A 19500-nucleotide genomic window follows, 5' to 3' on the forward strand; every position below is an offset into this window, starting at 1 on the left:
GCTGCACCACTCAGGATCTGAAAGAAATTTCCAATTCTGCTTCCAGTGCAAAAGAAAAAAATCTGTTAACAACAACAACAAAAAAAAGTCTGCTCTGGATTGTGAACATAGCAGGCAAAGATTAGCACCTTTTCAACCTGTTTCTATAAGCTCTTTTATGCTGCTATACAGCGCAGAAGGGCTGTGGATGTAACTGTGCCAAAGATCATGCAGTTTAGTGACAGTCTTGGCTGATGAGATACTTCAGACCTGATCCAGTGCCCTGAAGAAACACAGAAAAGGATGCAGAAGCAGCAGGCAGTTACCTAATACTATCAAGTCTCAATAAAAAATGACAAGGTGAGACATTTTGGCAGGCTTTCAGAATACCTAATAGGACAATGCCTGTGTAAACTGGCCTGGAAGCAAGGTTAAGGGAAATAAATCCACAACAGAAGAAAATTTCAGAAGCAGCAAATTATTTCAGTTCAAAGCCCCTTAGATTACATCTGACCATCGAGTGACAGAATTAGTCCCACTGATTGTTTCCACGAGACATGATTCACATCAAGTATTTTATACATAGCAATTCAGCACAAGTGCTCCCACCCGAGCCAGAATACATAAATATTTAACTTACTGGCTGAGCGACTGCCAATTACGTGGTGTGACAATTTGTACCTATGGATTTGCTATGACACTTAAATAAACCCATACTCAGCCTCGTTTATGGCTGCAGAAACGAAAGGAAGCAAAACCCCTGGAAGCTCTGGAGGGTCTGATTTTTCCACAGGGCCACGTTCTCATATCTGTTTCCTTAAACCACCAGCCCACAGTGATCTCAAAGGCAAATGCGGGAGCACTTTCACCCACCGGGCAGCCGTGTTTGTGCACGGCGGGGGAACCGGAGAGGTGCTCCAGCCCCTCCCTTCGGGACCCGCCGCTTCGGGCTTCCCCAGCACATGCGGGACGTGTCCTGCTGGCTGCGCCCGGGCTCGTTAGTTCGCCGTCCACCCCGTGTCGCTTCTTAGCTGGCTGTTAACTTCCCGCAGCCCTTCTCCGGCCCGTCCCAAGGGCCGCATGCGGCAGACAGGGGGCAAACGTGGGGCAGCGGAGCCAGAGCAGCGAGCTCGGTGTAAAGGACGGGCCGCTCCCGGCCCCCGTGCGTGCGCGGCCGGGCGGCGGGTCCCCACGGGCCGCATTCCGGAGCAGAGGGGGCGCCCTGAGGCCGCAGGGCAGGCGGCAGGCCCGGCCGGGGGAGGCCCCGCAGCTCCGCAGGTGAGACCGGGAGCGCCCCCTCCCCGCCGCCCCTGTCGCATCCCGGGGGCGGTGGCGAGGGGCAGCCACCGCGCAGACGCCGCCCCACCGGCCGGAGCGATCGTCCCACCTGCCGCGGAGCCTGGGCAGTTGCAGGAGGAGCGGCGCGGCGCGGCTTGGCGCTTCCCCGCACCGCGCTGCTGCGCTGCGGCCGGCGGCGATCCGAGCTGAGGCGGAGGGAGCCGGCGCGCCGAGGGCGAGCCCTCCGGCCCCGCCACCACCGCGGCCACTACCACAGGTGGCTGCCCGTGGCCCGCCTCAGCAGCTCCCCCTGCCCGCCGCTCGGCTTCACCCGCCTCAGCGCGGCAGGAGGGGCCGTGCCGGCGGCGGGCGGCGCTGCAGAGGGCGGAGCGGGCGGCAGGGGCGGGCCGGCCGGCGCCCGGCGCGGGCTGGCTCCCGGCGGGCGGCGCTGCTGCGTTGCTCTGGGAGGCGCCGCGGGGCCGGGCGCGGAGCTGCGGGCTCGGGGGTGTGAGCGGCCGGGCAGGGCGCCCCCAGGATGCTGCGGTTCCTGCGCAGGACCTTTGGCCGGCGGTCGATGCAGCGCTACGGGCGAGGAGCCGGGCGAAGTGGGCTCGGCGGCGAGGGGGACGAGCGGGACGGGGGGCTGCGAGGAGCCGCCGCCGCCGCTGCCGTCGGCTCGGGAGGCTTCCCCTCCTCGCCGCACCCCGGAGGGGTCGTGCACAGCGCCGGAGCCCCCGTCCACATCCCGGCGGCTGGCGGCAGTAAGCCGGTGCTGCAGTGCCGCGTCCTGCTCCTGGACGGGACCGAAGTCAACGTGGAGCTGCCGGTGAGTAACGTGCGCTTGGCTCGCCTGCCTGCGAAACAGCGCTTGCATCTACCTTCTTCCCTCCTCTGCATCGTCGCCCCCTTCCTGGTGACAGGCACCTGCGTGTCCCGTCCCCCCCACGGCTGCACAACATTCGCTGTTCTCCGAACAAGCCTTGCTAGTTTCTTCCTCCCCTTCCCGGGCGTCCTCGCCGGCGTCCCCGCCTGCATGCACCTGCTGCCAGGTGTGCGGCGTGCCTCCCCGCCATGACCGCCGCTCCGCTCGCCCCCCACTGCCCGCCCCCTTCCTGCTGCCTGAAACCGTCTGCGTCCCTTTTCCCGGAGCGAACGTGGAGGCGGGCACCTGCTCTCCTCCCCCGCCGCAGCCAAAAAACAGCCCCTTGCAGCGATGCCTTGAGCAGCGCCTTTCCCAGGAGGGGCCGCTCCTGTGGTGTCTGCCTGGCTGCTGGGGGGCGATTCCCGCACCCCCACCCGACGGCACCGCCGGCGTTATAAGGGGCGGGGGGGGAGACCGGAGCCACTGCAGGGGAGCGGTGCCTTTGGCTTCCCTGTCCTCCGGCTTGTAGCTGGCGGGGGGCAGCCCCTGTCCTCGCAGGCAGTACCTGTAGCGCCAGCGGGGGGAGCGGGGCGAGGCCGCGCAGTGACCGCCGCGGCGGGGGTCTGCGGGGGCGCCGCCGCCTATTTCTTGTTTTCTAACGCCCCCAGCGCCCCTCTGCCGGCGGCAGGCGAGCGGGGCTGGAGGAAAGGCCGCGGCGGCCTCGCTCGGGCGTGAGACGCGAAGCCGCGCACCCCCGGCGCTGCCCTCCGCCGGGGGTCGCCTGAGGAGCTACCCCCGTCCCGGGCAAGCGGCCGCCCCGTGCCGGGGAAGGACACTCGGGTGCAGGGTGGCGGTACCGGGTAACTCCCCGGGACACGCCCGTCCGGCCCCCGCGGGTTCGTCCGCCCTCCAGCCGCTCCCCGCGGCTCCTTGGGGACGGTGAGGACCGGGGGCCGTTGCTCGGGCGGCTGCGTGGACGGTGCCGCCGCTGAACTTTTCCCCCACTTGCCGCTGTGCCGGGGGAATGAGGAAGGGACGGTGCCGGCCTGCGGAGCTGCGTGTGTTTACCTGCTTGGGGAAGTGGGGTGGCCTGTGTAGGTGCTTCGGTATCCCTAGAGCCCGTTGTGTGCCTTTTTTCCTCTTTTAAAGGAAGTTGCGTTGTGTATTACTAGCTTAGAGTTTGGGTTTTGCCAGACCTTCTTTCCTACAGCTGCTAAATATCAATACCTGTCCTTTTTGGCTGACCTTTTCCCTCCCTCTTGAAAATCAAGTTTCCCATGAAATAACTATGGATGTTTATCATATTTGAAAAACATTTAATCATCTCTCCATTTCAACCCAATTAATCAGCAGCGATTAAGCTTGGCCTACAAAAGCAGGTGGGGAAACTTGCTAATAATGAGTGTAACAACCTGATAAATTGCTCACTAATCTCCAATAGTGTGAAAGACTGTTTTTTTTTTCACAGTACCTTTTGAATCTTGTTAGGTGGCTTTCATATTAAAAATTATCAGTGTATATCAGCATCATTTCACTAAAACATGGAATTTGGCAGCCCTATGGTTTCTACTTAAGAGAAACTGAAGAGATCGAGTAAAGACTCATACAAGTGAATATAGAAGTATGTGAATGGAGCCACCTAGAGATACTTGCTGCAGTTATCCGGCCTCCCTTACCTTACAGGCTAGATCACACATTTCCAGATATTGGAAGTACTGATATATTTCCTCACATCTCCTTCACAACTTGCTGCAGTCCTTCTAACATCAAGGCACAAATCTTTTTTTAAAGAGGACTTGATGAATGTTATCAGCATGCTAAGGATTTACTTATAGAGGTCTATGTAGATAAGCTCAGTAAATATTTTGGTTAAGGTTGTACTCATGCTGGTTTATCAGAGTTCAGCTTTTGCTGGAGAGCCTGTTTAAGACGGTCTGTGTTTTTAAACCATCAGAAAATGAGGTAGTGGCACTCTTCTTAGTCCTTCAGTATTGAAAGTATATGGAAGTATCTGCTTGGTCCTGTAAAGAAGCTGTGGAGCACTCTTGCTCGAATTTCACCTCTAAATGAAGCCTAGACTGCCAGTGTTTTCAAAATGTGACCTGCACACGTGGTGGTTTTAGTTCATTTGTCCAAAGACAGGGTAAGAAGTTGGTGTCTTTTTTTCACTGGAATCCGTAGGCTGGCGGATGACTCTGGAGCACGTAATAGCTGTCAATGTTTTGAGGATTAAAAACTGTTCTGTTGAATTACATATCTGTTCCTCATGCTTTTTCCCTTTCTTTCACTGAAAGTAACACCCACACTGAGAATTAGCAAAACTGAAAGAGGCGTTGCACCATTTATAGAATTTGATCGGTAAAGTTTCTCTGGGCTTTGCAGCTCTAGATTTTATGGGATTAGAGCCTGAAACAGAATGTGTTTTAATACTCAGAAGCTGTGGTACATTACTGGTTAAGATGAATGAATTGAGTAACATCTTTTCCACTTAAAAAAAAAAATAGTGTGTGGTTGTTTCTCTCAATTTCAGCTCAAATGTCATGGAAAAGGAGGGAGTGTGGGCTTCATCACCAGTGAGTAGCTTACCCATGAAGTATGTAGATAATTGCAGAGGACTTCACTGTGACGCTGGTTGTATTCGCAAGCACTTCTTTCAGGAGTTACAAGCATCTATAATATGTGCTCTTCTTACTACTTGCTAATGTTACACTCCAGTTGTCTTTCCAGTGGAAGAGGGAACTTGTTGATATTAGAACATGATACTCTTGTAACTACAAATTTTTAGGCTGCTAAGACTTCACTTAAAAATAATTGACAGGTTTATTAGATATGAAGGACTACAGGGTCTATTTATTGTATGGAGTATTGGCAGAAAAGACATGACTATGGGAAAACTTTAGCTGTACATGTAGGAAAAAGTTTCAGGATTTTAGTTTACTTTTTTGTGTTTGTTTGTTGTTGTTGTTTTATTTTTAATATTCAAGTAGGGCTAAAACCCTGAAAGTTTTGTCCAGGTTAAATGTATTGGGTTCTGCCACAGTGTTTTCTCATATGTGGGGGCTGGTGATGGTGTTGGAAAAATAAATCCTACATCAGTAGGTTGATAACTATCTTTGGGGTTAAGGTTAGCGTTTATGTGACAGTATCCGTAGTAGAAACTGTGTATCTGGTAAGCTCTTGTCTGCTCATGATGGTAACAGAAGTAGAGATCTATCCTGATCTCAGAGTCCTTCCTCAGCTTGTCCTTCTAGGCTGTACAGCAATATTGTGGGCATAGTCATGTTTTCTCTCTGCATTTCCACACCCACTCTCTCCTGGGGCATTTGCACTTTATTCTTTTTATCGTGTGTCCTCTGCCCTTGGACTGCCCCGCCTGCTCTCCTGCCCTCCCACGATGCTGTGTACGCTTTCACTTAAAGGTGTCCTCTAGCTTTCCTGAACTTGTTTCGTACCCAGCTTTCGCCATACAAATGTCAACATTAAATTATTCTGAGTACTGCAGATACCCCTGGATAATAGTTTCTATACTCAGCGTCTTGCATGAAATTTCAAGGATTGCTGGCTTTTCCGTTCGCTCTTAAGGGAAGAATCACGTACTTTGAAAGTATTCTTTCTAAATAGAATAATGTACTGTATGGCTTTTTAAACCCAGGAGTTCCTCAGGGCCCTGTATTGAATGTGGGATGCTATTAAGGTTGGAGCTGTTGTATAGGAGTGAGTGGCAGTTGACCAGTTCTGTTGCTGTCGGGTGATTTCCCATGGGAAGGGCAGCACAAATGGTGTCATTACTTCCTCTTGACCTGACACCACGTCTGCACATCTGAAATCTAGTTACAAGAATTGATGCAAGGAGAAAAATACTTACATTAGAAATGACCCTTTCCTCCCTCTCACATAAATATCGGTGTGTTTCTTTTTACCATTGAGAACCTGGTTAGTATCTTTTGTGTTGCATCTTCGCTTCCATTTGAGGCTGTTAGTTAGATTTTGGAACTCAGCTGTAGGTAGATGGAAGGTCACTTGCTCACTACTGTCAAAATAATCTTCCTTCTGTTTCTCCAGAGGACTCATGACTTGAACAAAAAACTGGTTATGGATGACGCTGTGTTCTTACATAAAGAATGCGGGGAAAGAGCATTGACATTTATGCAGCGATGATGATGCTTGCTAGTTAATATGTACATGGAATAGTCTATAGATGGCTCTTGGGTGAGGATTTTGGATGAGCCAAATTTTTGTTGACTTTAAGACATGGTTGCTGGCATTTCTAAAAACTGACTTTCTGATTTTTAATTCACTGCATCTTACAAAAGCTTAAAGGGAGGATATGAAAGACGGCTATTCAGTAGGACTGTCCAGAGTAGCAGGAATTAATATCCTTGTTCTTAATGCCACTGAAAGCAGTATTCTGTGATAGGATGGGGGAGGATGGGGAGGAGAATAAATACATGTAGGGTGTTCTTGTGTTTGTTTGATCTAATGTAAGTTTACTCAACTATGGAAGTCCTCATCCTGTAAAGCAGATATGGGATACCTTACGTTTTCTGTGATGTGAAGCCACAGCTGTCAATGTGTTGCCTGTCATCAATACTCTTTTCTAAAAATCTCCTTGCTCTCATAAATTTCTGTGTTGCTATGAACATCATTACAAAAATGTGTGCAATGTATTATAAAATATGTGATGTTTAATGATTAATTTAATGAATAAGTCCAATCTATGGATTGTTTTCAGATGGATAGCTTTTGTATTATTTCTTTAGTGTATCTGTTTATAATTGTTTCTGCTGCTATGGAAACACTTCAGGATAGAGATAGTAAATGTTCTTCAGTACGTTTTTCTAATCTCTAATCTTCTGTATCATATCCCTTTCTTGTTGGAGTAAGACAAACATAACAAAACTTGCTATCTGGCCTCTATGCTTACATCAAATGTAAATATTAAATTAACTCTTGAGTAGTCATCTCTATCTTGTGATTATTGGTTAGTGTGTTTGGCTTTCTAAAGTCACATATATCAGGAGAGAAGTACAACTAATTTTTTCTTTTTTTTTTTCCATCACACATGGAAATGCACAAGCGTGTGTTTGTAAACACTTGGATTCAAGCCATCCTCTGGAGTCTCCTAACTGAGGTGTTACCTCCACCCAAATATATATATTTTACATTAGATGTGGGACAGGATTTTTTTTATTCTTTAAAGCTTTTATCACTTATGAATTTGATAATAGGCCTTCTCTATGAAGAAGTTACCTTTGAACAACATAACATTTTCCAGCAAGTACTCTGAATTTTAAAAGCACATTCGCAGCACTGGAGAGGCCTCTTATGTTCCTGGACTCCTGTGGGTACCAACACCTGTAATCCCCTTCATAAACTGACCAAGCTCCATTTTTAGAAGGGGGTATTTTGCTTCTGCGCTCATGTTGAAATGTCTGTTCATTACCTTACAGCTCTGATCAAGTAACTGTAGCTAAAACTCAATATGTGGTCCTCTGGCAGTAGCCTTTAACTATGTTACATATGTACAATGTACTTTGATGCATTGCTGTGTATACTGCAGCTCTGTGAAAAGCATCCATAGCGGAATCATATACAGAATCAGGGACATTCGCAGCCCCAGAGAAATAGGAATGAGATGGGGTGTGCACATGTGAGTGCACCTGTGCTTCAGGTTAGATTCTTGAGAGAGAAGAGGGAATTTTAGACGCTTGACACGCTCAGCAAATGTGCCCAATAAATCTACAGCAGATAAAAGACATTTTAACAGTACATAGTAAAAGAGGGAGACAATGAACAGCATTTTGTTTTGGCATATGTTAGATAAATTCTGCTTGTGAGTTCCATTAGTTATTTATGGAAGCCAGTACCATTTTTCAGTGCAATACAGATAGACAGGATAACAGAATCACTGCTGCAAAGAGCTGACAACCAGTGAGGGGGAGAAAGCCAATGATGAGAGCAGTGTACTGCAAAGACAAAAGTATGAGCACCTGGTACTGATTCTGTGATGGAGAGCTTATGTGTTTGAAGAGATGGGGAGAAGATAAGGTGGTTGTATGCATTCTTTTGGAAGCCGTTTTACAATGGCCTAGAACACAGCTATGCTTAGGAAAGTAACCATGGGAAATGTCAATGTGGCTGGATGGCTGGCTTGTTAGCACAAAAATGTGTTTCAGTAGCAGCTGCTTGCACCAAACTTAACTGCGCAATCATGAACACTGGTGAAACTCCGAAGACCACCATGGATTTGAATGGAGATGGTCAATAAGAAGGAAGCTTTCAGAACAGTTAGAAAATGTGTTTATTTGTAAGCAGTGTACACCTAATACGTGTGGTGTTGTGAGCGGGGTGTTTGTTTGGTTTTGTTGTTGTTCGTTTGGGGTTAGTTTATTTGTTGGGGTGTTTGTTTTGTTTTTCCCCAGTGGTTGTGTTTCTAGAGTAGATTGCTGGGTAGCAAACCTGTAGATTCAGGCTCTCTGTAGTGGTCCTGAAGAGGAAAAAAGAATGTCCAGGCTTGTAAAAAGTTCTTACAATGGAGGTTTTGTTTGGATTGCAGAAGGCAATACAGGAAGAAAAAGGCTGCAATGTTGAAGAAACTAGAAATGGTATGGAAAGTATGGCACGTCCTGTCTCTCCAGTTCTTTACAGAAACAGAGAGGGGTAGAGATCTCTATCTAGTCTTGCTACTCTGTGCATGCTTTCCTTCCTCAGATGCTTCCTTGGGCTTCTGCTTGTAGCCCCTCTCTAAATGTCTCTTCCTGTAACCATCTCCAAGAGGCTGACTTCATTTTATGTTGCTCCTTCTCCAAGCATAGGTGCATTTCCCTATTCATGGCTTCTGTTTTTAAATTCCCACCCATTCCCACCCGCCCTTTGCAGTTTCCTCCCTGAGTGATTTTCTGAACTTTTTAGTTTTGTATGTGTGTGTGTGTGTTTGTTTTCTTCCCGCTCTGTTTTCCCTATCTGTAAAAGCAGTTTTCTTTGCATCCCAGGAGCAGCTACACAAGCTGTGTAACAGTTCGCCATGGAGAATCTCTTTGATGAGCACTAGGAGTTTCCTTCCTTCTGCTTTGGACCTCAAGCATACTTCTCTGTCCCTTTCCCTCCTACCAGTTTTGATCATTTTTATGGTTCCCTGCAGTTGTCAGAAATTTGAAACGCTCTCTAGTCCTGGTCCTTCCCCAGAAAAATGCATTTTCCCAGCTGTGGCCAGGGGTCTGAACCGCGGAAGGTGTGGGGCTGACTCAGCTGTCCTGATGAGCGAAGCATCTGTGTGCGTCAGTGCACAAATGGTGCAGGTCACCAGTTGTCCTGAGCATTCCCAGTTGTAAAGCAGACATTAGGGGAACGTTGGTAGCAATTGGTAAAATAGTTAATCCAAAGGTTAAACCTCCTCACTTTAAAATTGCATGGTTTCATATAAGGCAACAAAGTGTGGGGAGGAGGTTGAAGGAAGGGAGAACATATACATCACTGAATTTGTAGACCCTTTGCAAAGTGAAGTCTAAGTACAGATAATTTCTTTTACATTTTGCTAGAAGGATGAAGTCAACAACTGTTAACTGTACATACAGTGTTGCTGGGTAAGTATTTGAAATTACTTGAGAAACACTTGGGTTTGTTTTTTTGTACTTGTTTTCCAATGCAGACTATGGTTAATGTTCTTTTATTCTTTCCACGTTAGCAATCAAAGAGTTGAAGGGTAATGAAGTGTTTAGAGTGACCATCTGCTCTTCATTTGACTTAGTATTTCTGTTTATTTCTGTGCATCAATTTAAATATGTCCTGGACCATTAGCTATATTGTGATGAGATTATTTTGAAATATTTGTTGGAGTTTCAGATTCAGACTCCACCTACAAAGCATGAAAACTATTAAGAGTTAATTTATATTGTCTGTTTATGTTTTTGGTCTGTACAAATTCAGGTTATTTCCCTTCCTTGTTGTTATGGAACCACAGATAGTTTATCCAAACAAATACCAAATGTTGTCTCTCTTTTTTTTTTTAGTATACTGACAAACACATTGAATTGAGATGTTACTGTATTTCATGTTTTTAATACATGTGGTACAGTTTATATGATAAAATAGAGACTGGAAATCCTAACAAAATTTAATGTACACGAAGTACAACAAATAACGCTGCACAAATATGTGCAGAGCGTACGTCCTTTCTGTTGAAGTACGTGGAATTGTATGAACATACAGTATCAAACACACAATTAGAAAAGCAGTGTTATAACTTTGAGATTGTGACCTATAATTGAATTACTGTAGACTGCAACATTATTTCAAAGGGCAGCATACTCGAGAATAAATTATTTTGTGGCTGTTTGAAAATAATGCTTTTCACAGTAGCTCTTCATAGTACTAAGGAATTGATTGTATGTGTTATTTTAATTGGTGTTTTATAAATACATATGAAAAAATAAATGTAAGCTTGCGAGGAATTTTGTAGCTTAGCAGTCTTGACTGGGAACACACCTGTTTCTTTTTCTACCTACGTTGAGACTAAACAAGGAAAACTTTTCCCATTTTTAACTTGGAAGTTTCTTACTGTGTACATTTCACTATGTGACGGTCTTGTGGATTAGGTATTAGACAATATGCAATTTCAGTTGGCTGTGTTAAGTTTAAACATTTTCCTAGGCTGTGAACAAATTCTCATTTTAATATTGATGGATAAAATAAACATGCTAACTGCATCACATCTTTTTTTGTTGGTGTTAACTCCAAAGAAAAGGAATTAATGTCCAAACGTTACCTGCTTTAATTGTGCAAGTGAGAGTTTACACATTTTCTGAGAAAAGGAGCAGTTCTATTAAATTTTACCTTATTCTCCCTTGTTCCCATCCAGAATTGGTCAAGTCTGTTTTCTGTCATTTAAATAAGTCTCTTTTGTACCTCGTTAGTGAGTCTTGGAGCTATGATATTGTATGAATTTTAAATTGAGGGCTTAAATTTATGTAAAAAGATCAAACCCAAGAACTTCAATTTTTATAAGCAGATCCGAAAATGCCAGTACTCTGTACAATTGTTGTGTTGCAACAAAGATCGCTCTTCAGCATAGATGCGGATCCTTACTCAGTATTGTAGGTTTTGTATTCAGGCTACTTACTGAGTAGAAATTCTTCCTGAATAATGAACCTTCCATGAGTGCTTGGCTTTGAGAGATCATGAATGATGAGTCTGTTGTCTCTTTGAATTAAGCAAATAAGTGAAGAGTGGTGGCGTTCTTCAGAATAGGTCGTATCCCTAGGACAGGCAGCACCCTGGAAGTGTAAAGTCCCCTTGCCTTCTCTGATGTTGTGATCTTTAGATGCTGATTATCTATCCATGTGAATTCAGAAATCCTGCTGCAGCTCTGTGGAGGGAAGAGCTGGTTTAATAGAGCAGCAATATAACTTGTTTGTTGTGCAGAAGACTTAATTTTCCTCCCTCGTTCTGCTATTCCATGTATTGAGCTTGATTCAGTTTTTCTTTTTCTTGCCCTGCTGTTCAGCAATGAAGAGAGGGTGACAGAAGGTTTTCTTATTTGTTCCCAACATCTGCTTTCTCCATGTTCCCAGCCCTGTTCCGTGACTGCTCCTGAGCCTGTGAGTCTCCCCCATGGAGGCCCCGTTGGTAGCTGGAGCTCGGCTCACCTGGCTGCACAGTGTCTCCATGTGTGTCCAGTGCTGCACCTTGGAGTTCTGCTCTTCCAGTTCGTTAGAAGATGTTAATTTTGATGGGTTTTCTTTTTAAAGGGGGGACCTGCTTACTAAGATAGCAGAGATCGCTCATTCCTTTTACAGAAGCCGGTGAAGCCATTAAATGTTCACTGTAGCACTTGCCCTTTTCTACTTTAAGCTGATAGTTTAACTCAGGCGTGTCAAACTCATTTTCACTGGGGGCCACATCAGCCTCACAGTTGCCTTCAAAGGGCTGAATGTAATTTTAGGAGTGTATAAATGTAACTACTCCTGGCTTAACCTGTCATCTGCCTGTATGTCTGCTCTGCCTTCTTTCACTCCCCTCCTCTCATACAATATTTCACAGTTGGCTTTTCTCTGTTGGGCAAACAGTTGCAAAACTTGTAAAATAGAGAATCGAACCCTTGTTTTTAGGTGTGAAAATGGAGGGAGCCTTTGCGGCATCAAAATATGTGCCACACTTTGTTGCAAACAGTAGGCACTTGGAGGGGAAAATTTGTTTTAGTTGATGGATTTTGGTAGTTCATGAAAAGGTGTTTAATATATTTTAGGAGGACAATTGCACAACATATATTTTTACAGTATTCTTAAATTTAGAATTGGAAATAAGCTGAGGTTACTCACCACTTTCACTTTTTCCTCTTGAATGCTCTGAGCCATCCCTTCTTTTGTTGGTGTTGCTTACAATTGCTTTTTTCCTGTGTAGCTTGCTAATGCATGACTTACATTATAAATTTATCCTATAGTAAAACCTTACTGATGCATCATTTCTGGCTTTAAAAATAAAGGTGTTTACAAAGTATGGGGAAAATTAGGAAAGAGTTCGAGCATTTGTCTGTATACTAGCAAAAAATAGACTGAAGCTGGTGACTGTGTTTCTCAGGGGGGAGTAGATTAGAAAAATTTAGCATTGTGAAACAAAAACAAGTGGGTTTTTCTGTTCCTGAAACTTGCTGGCAGATATTCTCATCTTCCAGTTTCTGTGCTTGGATTTTGGTGTATTTTCATAGTAAACGCCCTGCATATTTTAGTTTATAACTTGGTTATACAGTGTGCTTTTTAAAAAAGTTCAGCTGTTTTGGCAAAGATTTTGCTTTTAGAAATATGGCTATGGCCAGGAAAGGGGACCTTGATTTCTTCCCCCTGCGTGTTATGGTATTAGGTACTGATAAAGGTATTAATATTTCTTCTAGAATAATTTCATCTTACTTTGATAGAGAGAAATGTATCATCTAATAGCATTTCCAGCATGATCATAATCTGAAGAAATTGTCAGACAAGGCAAAAATATGTCATCTTTCATAAATAGAAAACATTGCTCATCAAAAATTTGTTGCAGAAAGCAGTTTTTTTTTCCCTGTTAAAACTTTCAGTTTCTCAGCATTTGTGTGATACCAGGAATGGACAACTTTCACAGGTGTTTCAGTAAGCTGAGTGCTCGAAGGTTCCTCGTAAGAGAAGAGTCTGAAGAACCTCTATGACTTCAGAGTGACTTTCAGGAGCTGTTGAAAGTGGCGAGCTGAAGTGTGAGTGCTATCTTGAAGGACAGCCCTCAAAAAGAGCTTTGTTTCTTTCGCTTTCAGGATTTCCAAGGCATCCTACTGTTTACTGAAATAAAAAGTTATTTCTTAATTTAAGGCAGATAGAGCTTTTAAGTAATACCAAAATCTTCAGCAGGGTGTTCGGAAAAGCTGTTTTTTGCAAGCTACGGGGCAAATGAATGGCTAGGTTGCAAGGAAGATAGGGCAATATTTAAGGAGTACAAATTCCTCTTTATTGCATGTGCACTAACCTCAATAAGAGGATAAGGCTGTCAAGACTAGGGCAGCACTAAATGACTTGCGGGAGCTACCAAATATAGATCCTGTGAAAAATCCCAGGCCTGCTAGAGAGTGCAGCTCCCCGAGCAGTGCCGCCTGCTTTCCTGCAGGAGTTTTGGGTCAGACTCTAAGAGCTGGTATGTATCTGGGAAGAAAGCTTTTCTCTCACTTTCCTCTTGTGAGTCTTAGAAAACTGCCAACTTTTCGTACCGGTTTGTAAAATGGTGCAATAGTCTGTTTGCATTGCAGAGCTCAGACAGGTGAGATGGAGAATGAAGTTGTTCTTTTGTTTCAGTGGTTTTGTACGTACAGTGAAAGCACTCATTGGAAACAAGCAGCCGGTTAGTTGACTGACTCTGGTGCAATGCAAGAGCAGTTTGTGATGCTGAACTAATGCCCCTGAAGGCAAAATATGAATTCAGTGCAGTTCCAGAGGGACAAGATGTGACTGCTTTGTCTGCTTCCAAGACTGTCACCTGCTTTGCTTTGTGTTCTGTGAAATTCCAAACTTGGATAACTTCTGCCTCTGCACAAATGGTAGTGGAAGCTCCTTGAGACATGATCCAGGGTGGGTGCAGGGCAAATGAGGAATGTGTGCTCTGGAGAATACTTCTGTTTCTGTCCTATATGTGAACATAAACTGCAGTGCTAATGAGCTTGGAGTGGTTTTATAGCTAAAGGATAAGTTATAAATGCAGAAACGGGCACTATAGTTAGTGCCAGGAGGCAAGCGTGCAGCTTTTGTTTCAGAGCTAAATGAATTTATGGTGCTATTCAAAGTGACTTTTGTATCTCAGAAGCCCTTGTGAGATTGACAGTTCCTGGTGGCAGTAAGGAATGGAATTGATGTTTGAGGTGGCTAGTATTTATGACACACTTTTTCTACTTTTGTGCATGAGTAGGTAGGGAGGGAGACAGTTTTCTTATGGCCTGACTAAATAAATACAAACTTACACATACTAATGGGACTTCTTATTTTTACAAGCAATAATTTTTCAAAGGGAATTGTTAGAATGATTTGCAGAAAATCACTAATATTATTATTGTTGCCTGTTTGTATTTTTTTCTTCCTTCCCTATGCCCCTCCTCTCTCTGAAGCCTTGGCAGTTTTATTTCCACTTCAGTAGAGCTCCTGCATTTGCCAACTAAGAAAGTTTGCTTTGGGTAAGTGGATAGCAGAGGTTCCAGCTGTGTCTGTTCCCATTTGTTCCTCCTTTTAACATATTTTCTTAAGGCTGTTATGATGATGTTAAATGGAAGTCAACTGACTGCTTTCCCTACACATCATTTGGACTGTTGCTCTTGAAATGATATTGGAGAGTTAGTCATATGGTTGCCCAGTAAATGAATAGGTTCTGAACTATAGTTTTGTTTTAGGTCAGAAAAGGATCATTGTGACACTTAATCTGTTCTCCTTCCCTGATCAGTCTCTATAACTTCTTCCGAGAATGTGTTTTAAATCTGTCACTTCTCAGCATCAGCTCTCTCATTGGATCTCATTAGTTTGTCTGCCTTTAAGAGTCTTTAATGAGAAGCAGTTACTTATTCAGGTTGTACATGGACTCTTCAGAATAAAAGGTCTTGTATTGTGTCTGATATTTTTATAGTCCCTGTTATCCCCAGTCTTGGTACCTGAGCGGGCATGCAATAAAAAGTCCTGGGACTATGGGGAAAAATATCGTCCACATGAAGGTATGTGAAACTCCCATGCAAGCCACCTCTTAGTCTTATCTTTGATTGTCTAAATAGATAAAATGAAAAATTATTTACAGATGCATTTCAGACTCCTAATTATTCTTTGTAGCTCTTTGCTGACTTTTTGCATAGTGTGCAGACATTTGAGCTGGGCACAGCAATGTTGTTAGAATGGTTTGCTGAATGTTACATGAAATTGCGTTATTCCTTACTTAATGTTCCCTTGTTATGCATTGAAGTCTCATGTTTGCTTTCTTGGCTGCAGTTTTATACTGAGAGCTCATGGTCGATTGTTCTTCTGTTGTTACACCAGAGTTCTTAGTGCTGCTGAAATCCAGGGCACTGTCTTTGACTTAGTGCAAAAATGTCAAACTAATTTGCAGCAGGGGCCACATCAGCCCGGTGGTTGCCTGCAAAGGGCCAAAGGTAGGACTGTATAAATGTAACTACTCCTACATTTATAGAGACCTAAAATTACATTTGGCCCTTTGAAGGCAACCGCCGGGCTGATGTGGCCACCGGTGAAAATGAGTTTGATACCCCTGTCTTAGTGTGAAACTTCTGTTTCTTTGTGTGTGTGTGCTACAGCGTGTTAATTGCAATTCTTTGTCCCCAAGAGATGGAAATCAGTGTGTACAACCAAGGCCCGTCATCTCCTGCTACCGTGCCAGTTTTGAAGAGTTCAGCAGGAGCGATTTTTATTAGTTCTCTCCCAGGGAATACTGTCTGGTGGTTGACTGTGAGCAAAACACTTCAGGATTGCACTGACAGTGTTGCTGGCTGTCTTCCCTTTTTCCCTTCCTGATTTTTTTATTTTTATTTTTTTTAAATCTGCCTGTCTTGGACTACACACATCTATTCTAGGAATGCTTATGCTTGCTTTTGCTGGACTGTCTCATAGGCTGTGTTTGAGAGTACAGGTGTTTCATGGTCAATATGAGTTCAAAGAGTTCTTGGCTTCTCCTTCCCATCCCTGTGCTGCAGGCAGATACCTGCCTTTTTAGCTGTTTGTGTCACTGTGTTGAAAACCAGGTCAGGGATCAGATCCAGGGATGTTTCACTCTGTAATATGCTTTTGCAGCATTGAATGTCAGAGATTTGTTAAAGATAAGGCATAAGTAAGAGACCAAACATTAGGGGAAAAACCTGACAAGCGCACAGGAAATCTTTAAGGCAGAAGTGCTGTAAAAGCCCCTGTGTTGTTGAGTTGGGCCTTGAGGGTATAAATAATCACTTTAGAAATGGTTTGATTCACATACTTAGTGCTCTCGTAGCTCAGTCATGTGAGTGCTCCTTGTCTGCCCCACTACAGTCAGACAGATCAGTATGAACAGGACAAGAAATGCTCAGTTGCTGCAGTGGTGTGGTTTAGTGATAGAAGTCATGGCAAGTAACTCAAGCTCAATATGCGAGAGCTCATCCATGTCAAAGAGACATGATACAGAAACATATTCTAAGGTTCCTTATTGCCCCTATCAAATAAGTGTGCAGTCGTATGGAGGAAAAGACTTGGTTTATGAGACTTCATTTTCTTGAAACCATTATGAGTTGTACAAATTATGCTGCTATTATTTAATTTATTGCTGACTTGACCCAGCCATCTCTTATTTTTGGAACCTAAACAAAGCTGATACTGAAATTAGAAAGATTCTAGGAATTTTAGAGAAGGTCACCTTCTTCTGTCTTCCATCTGTGGAGTTTGAAATAGAACCAAGGCCAAAAAGATCTTCTGGTGCTCATTCTTTGATGCAGATAATCTTGTAATGGAATACTTCTACGCTCCTTATCACTTTGAGGCTGGCTTCAGGTGAGGTGAAAGATGACTATGCTGTTGAAGGAAAATGAGATTTCATTGAGCAGAGCTTGGATTCCTTATGTGTCATTAATCCATAAAATTCAAGTGGTCCCAGTTTAATTGTATATCTTTATTTGTAGATATTCCAGAAATGAGTCTTGCTGCTAGTAAAAGTTCAGCAATTCTCGATTGTGACTAAAATGGAAAGGTAAGAAATTCAAACTGAAGTTTCTAATTCCTCAATTATTTTTAGTTTAGTCTCTCACTTGGAAACTGAAATGTGGATGAGTTTAACTTCATGTTGTGTTTTCCAAATTAACCTTACAAAGTTTAACAATTAAATTATCACATTTATGGAAAGAAACTTTGTTTAAGAACATGATCTAAACCAACACTTTTTAAGAAGCAGGTGGGAGATTATTTATGTCTTGAAAGCACAAATGGAGAGTTCTGAATCATGCTGAAAAAGTTCCAGTGGAAAATATTCTGTTAGCTCCAAATCCACAAGATACATTAGAAAGACAGGTTTCAACTAGAATGACAACTATTTTAAACATTTGAATAAACATACTTTTTTTAAGGAGGAAACCAAGGAAACAAAGTTTTGCTTCGGGATTTACTTTCTCATGACCAACTAGTTGTGCTGTTCTGATGGCTTGTGAAACAAATCCAGTTTTCAAAATGCTTGGGAAAACAGAGTACATGTGCATTCGGGGAGTTGTGCTGCAACTCGAGGGTGAGGGAGATCACCTTGCCTTCCTGGTTTGGGGAGCTGGAGGGTGAATGCGTACTGACTGAGAGCTGAGAGGTGCTGGTTCATGGGTGAAGCTTTCCAATTTTAAACTTGATTATTTGTTTTCTTATTATTTTTTAAGCGTTGGGCATTTGCTGCACCTCTTGTGATGCTCCCAAAGCATCTTTTGGAGGTGTTTTACTGTCTAGATAGTAAGGTGACAATGTCTGTAATCCCCTTCTGAACAGAAAGACTTGAGGCTTTGATAAACTTCTGCAGAAAGATTACTGGAGATTGCTCAAGACATTATTGCCTTCAGCTGTCTTGCTATGTGACTAAACTAGCAGAGGAATGTGTGTGTTCCTGTATCTTAGCCTGTCTGTTGAATAACCAGATATGAGTTTAAACTATGAGATATGGCACTGCGGTGACTGAGGTAAAAGTGTATGTTCTGTGTTGTGGAGGAGATGGTGATCTCTAGCAGAGTCATGGGAGCACACGCTGTGCAGAGAGCACTCAGCTCTTCCGCAGCTGCAGGAAGATTGCCAGTTTGGGCCTCCATCCTAATACAGAAGAGTCTACTCCTGCAGCATGCTTCACCAGCAAAGAGTTGCCAAATCCTTTGCTCTTGTGTTCCTATAAGCTTGCTGGATTAGGTCAGCAGCTCTGTGCCTGTAGTGTGATGGATGCCACAGGAGTCGAGCACTGTTGTAGTCCTCTGAGGAGCTGGGAGCAGCAGTTGCTTGTTCTGTCAGGCTTCTTGGTATGACTCTGGACTGCTCTTTCTGCATCCTCAGGATTCCTCTGTAGGGATTTTTGTCTGGGGAGCCCCTGGAAACTGCCACAGATGTACTTCAGGAGCAAATTTTGAATTTATACTGGACAAAATGGGATCTGAAACACTGCCTGCAAGAGAAATGGGGTCTTCATTGGACTGATAAACTACAAAAACATAAGACATAGTCTGTAGATTCAAAGCCTCCTGACGAGCATGCAATTGAGGAAATTGGTTTAGCTGTAGTGCTTTTTTAATCTGGACTTTGTTCTAGAAGCAGAATTTCACCTTCCACAAATACTGGAAGTTGACTAAAGCTATTGCAGTGTTACAGTACAAAGTTCCTTTTGCTTTGACATTCTTTATTGTATTGAAGTGACTGTCTTGTGATAACCTTGTAGGGTGGAAAAGATGGGTTTTCCTTGTGGAACACCCAGGAAACCTAAATTAAAAACTTAGAGCTTTTTACATGAAGCTGGTCATGAAGAATTTGGTCAACAGTAGTGCTGAAGCACAGACAAAGCTGATAACTTACTAAAATATTATTCTATCTGTATTACAACTAATCTAGATAGGTTCTAGATATTCTAAGTATTTATTAGTGACTTTTTACACACTTGTAATCACAGGAAACCAAACATTTGTCATGAGCTTTTCAAATTGGTGGATAAAATTTGGTTTTATGTTCTCCCAACCCGAGCACTTTAGGTTCACAAAGTGGAGGGGTGGAGGTTGGGGAGGCAATTCCAAGTTAATGAAGTTAAGCCCTCTGATTGCTTTGAGATTTTTATTAAACATTTCTGCTGATTTTTGGAGGGGGAGGAAACAAAGTCCTCATCTAAATTTGTATAAGTTTATGACTTGTCTAAAC

General features: G+C 43.8%; 1 protein-coding gene across 1 annotated transcript in view; it reads left to right on the plus strand.

The window, feature by feature from the left end:
- Window positions 1-1792: 1792 nt before the first annotated feature.
- EPB41L4B (erythrocyte membrane protein band 4.1 like 4B) overlaps window positions 1793-19500 on the plus strand; it is a gene marked incomplete at its 5' end in the record, with an annotated part of 95429 nt that continues 77721 nt past the window's right edge. The window contains one exon of the mRNA XM_082045840.1: window positions 1793-2083. Within this exon, the coding sequence (XP_081901966.1) occupies window positions 1793-2083 (291 nt within the window). The remainder of the gene's footprint in view (window positions 2084-19500) is intronic.

Source organism: Streptopelia decaocto (assembly GCF_964273445.1).
Source record: "Streptopelia decaocto genome assembly, chromosome: 2".
Classification (NCBI taxonomy): Eukaryota; Metazoa; Chordata; class Aves; order Columbiformes; family Columbidae; genus Streptopelia; species Streptopelia decaocto.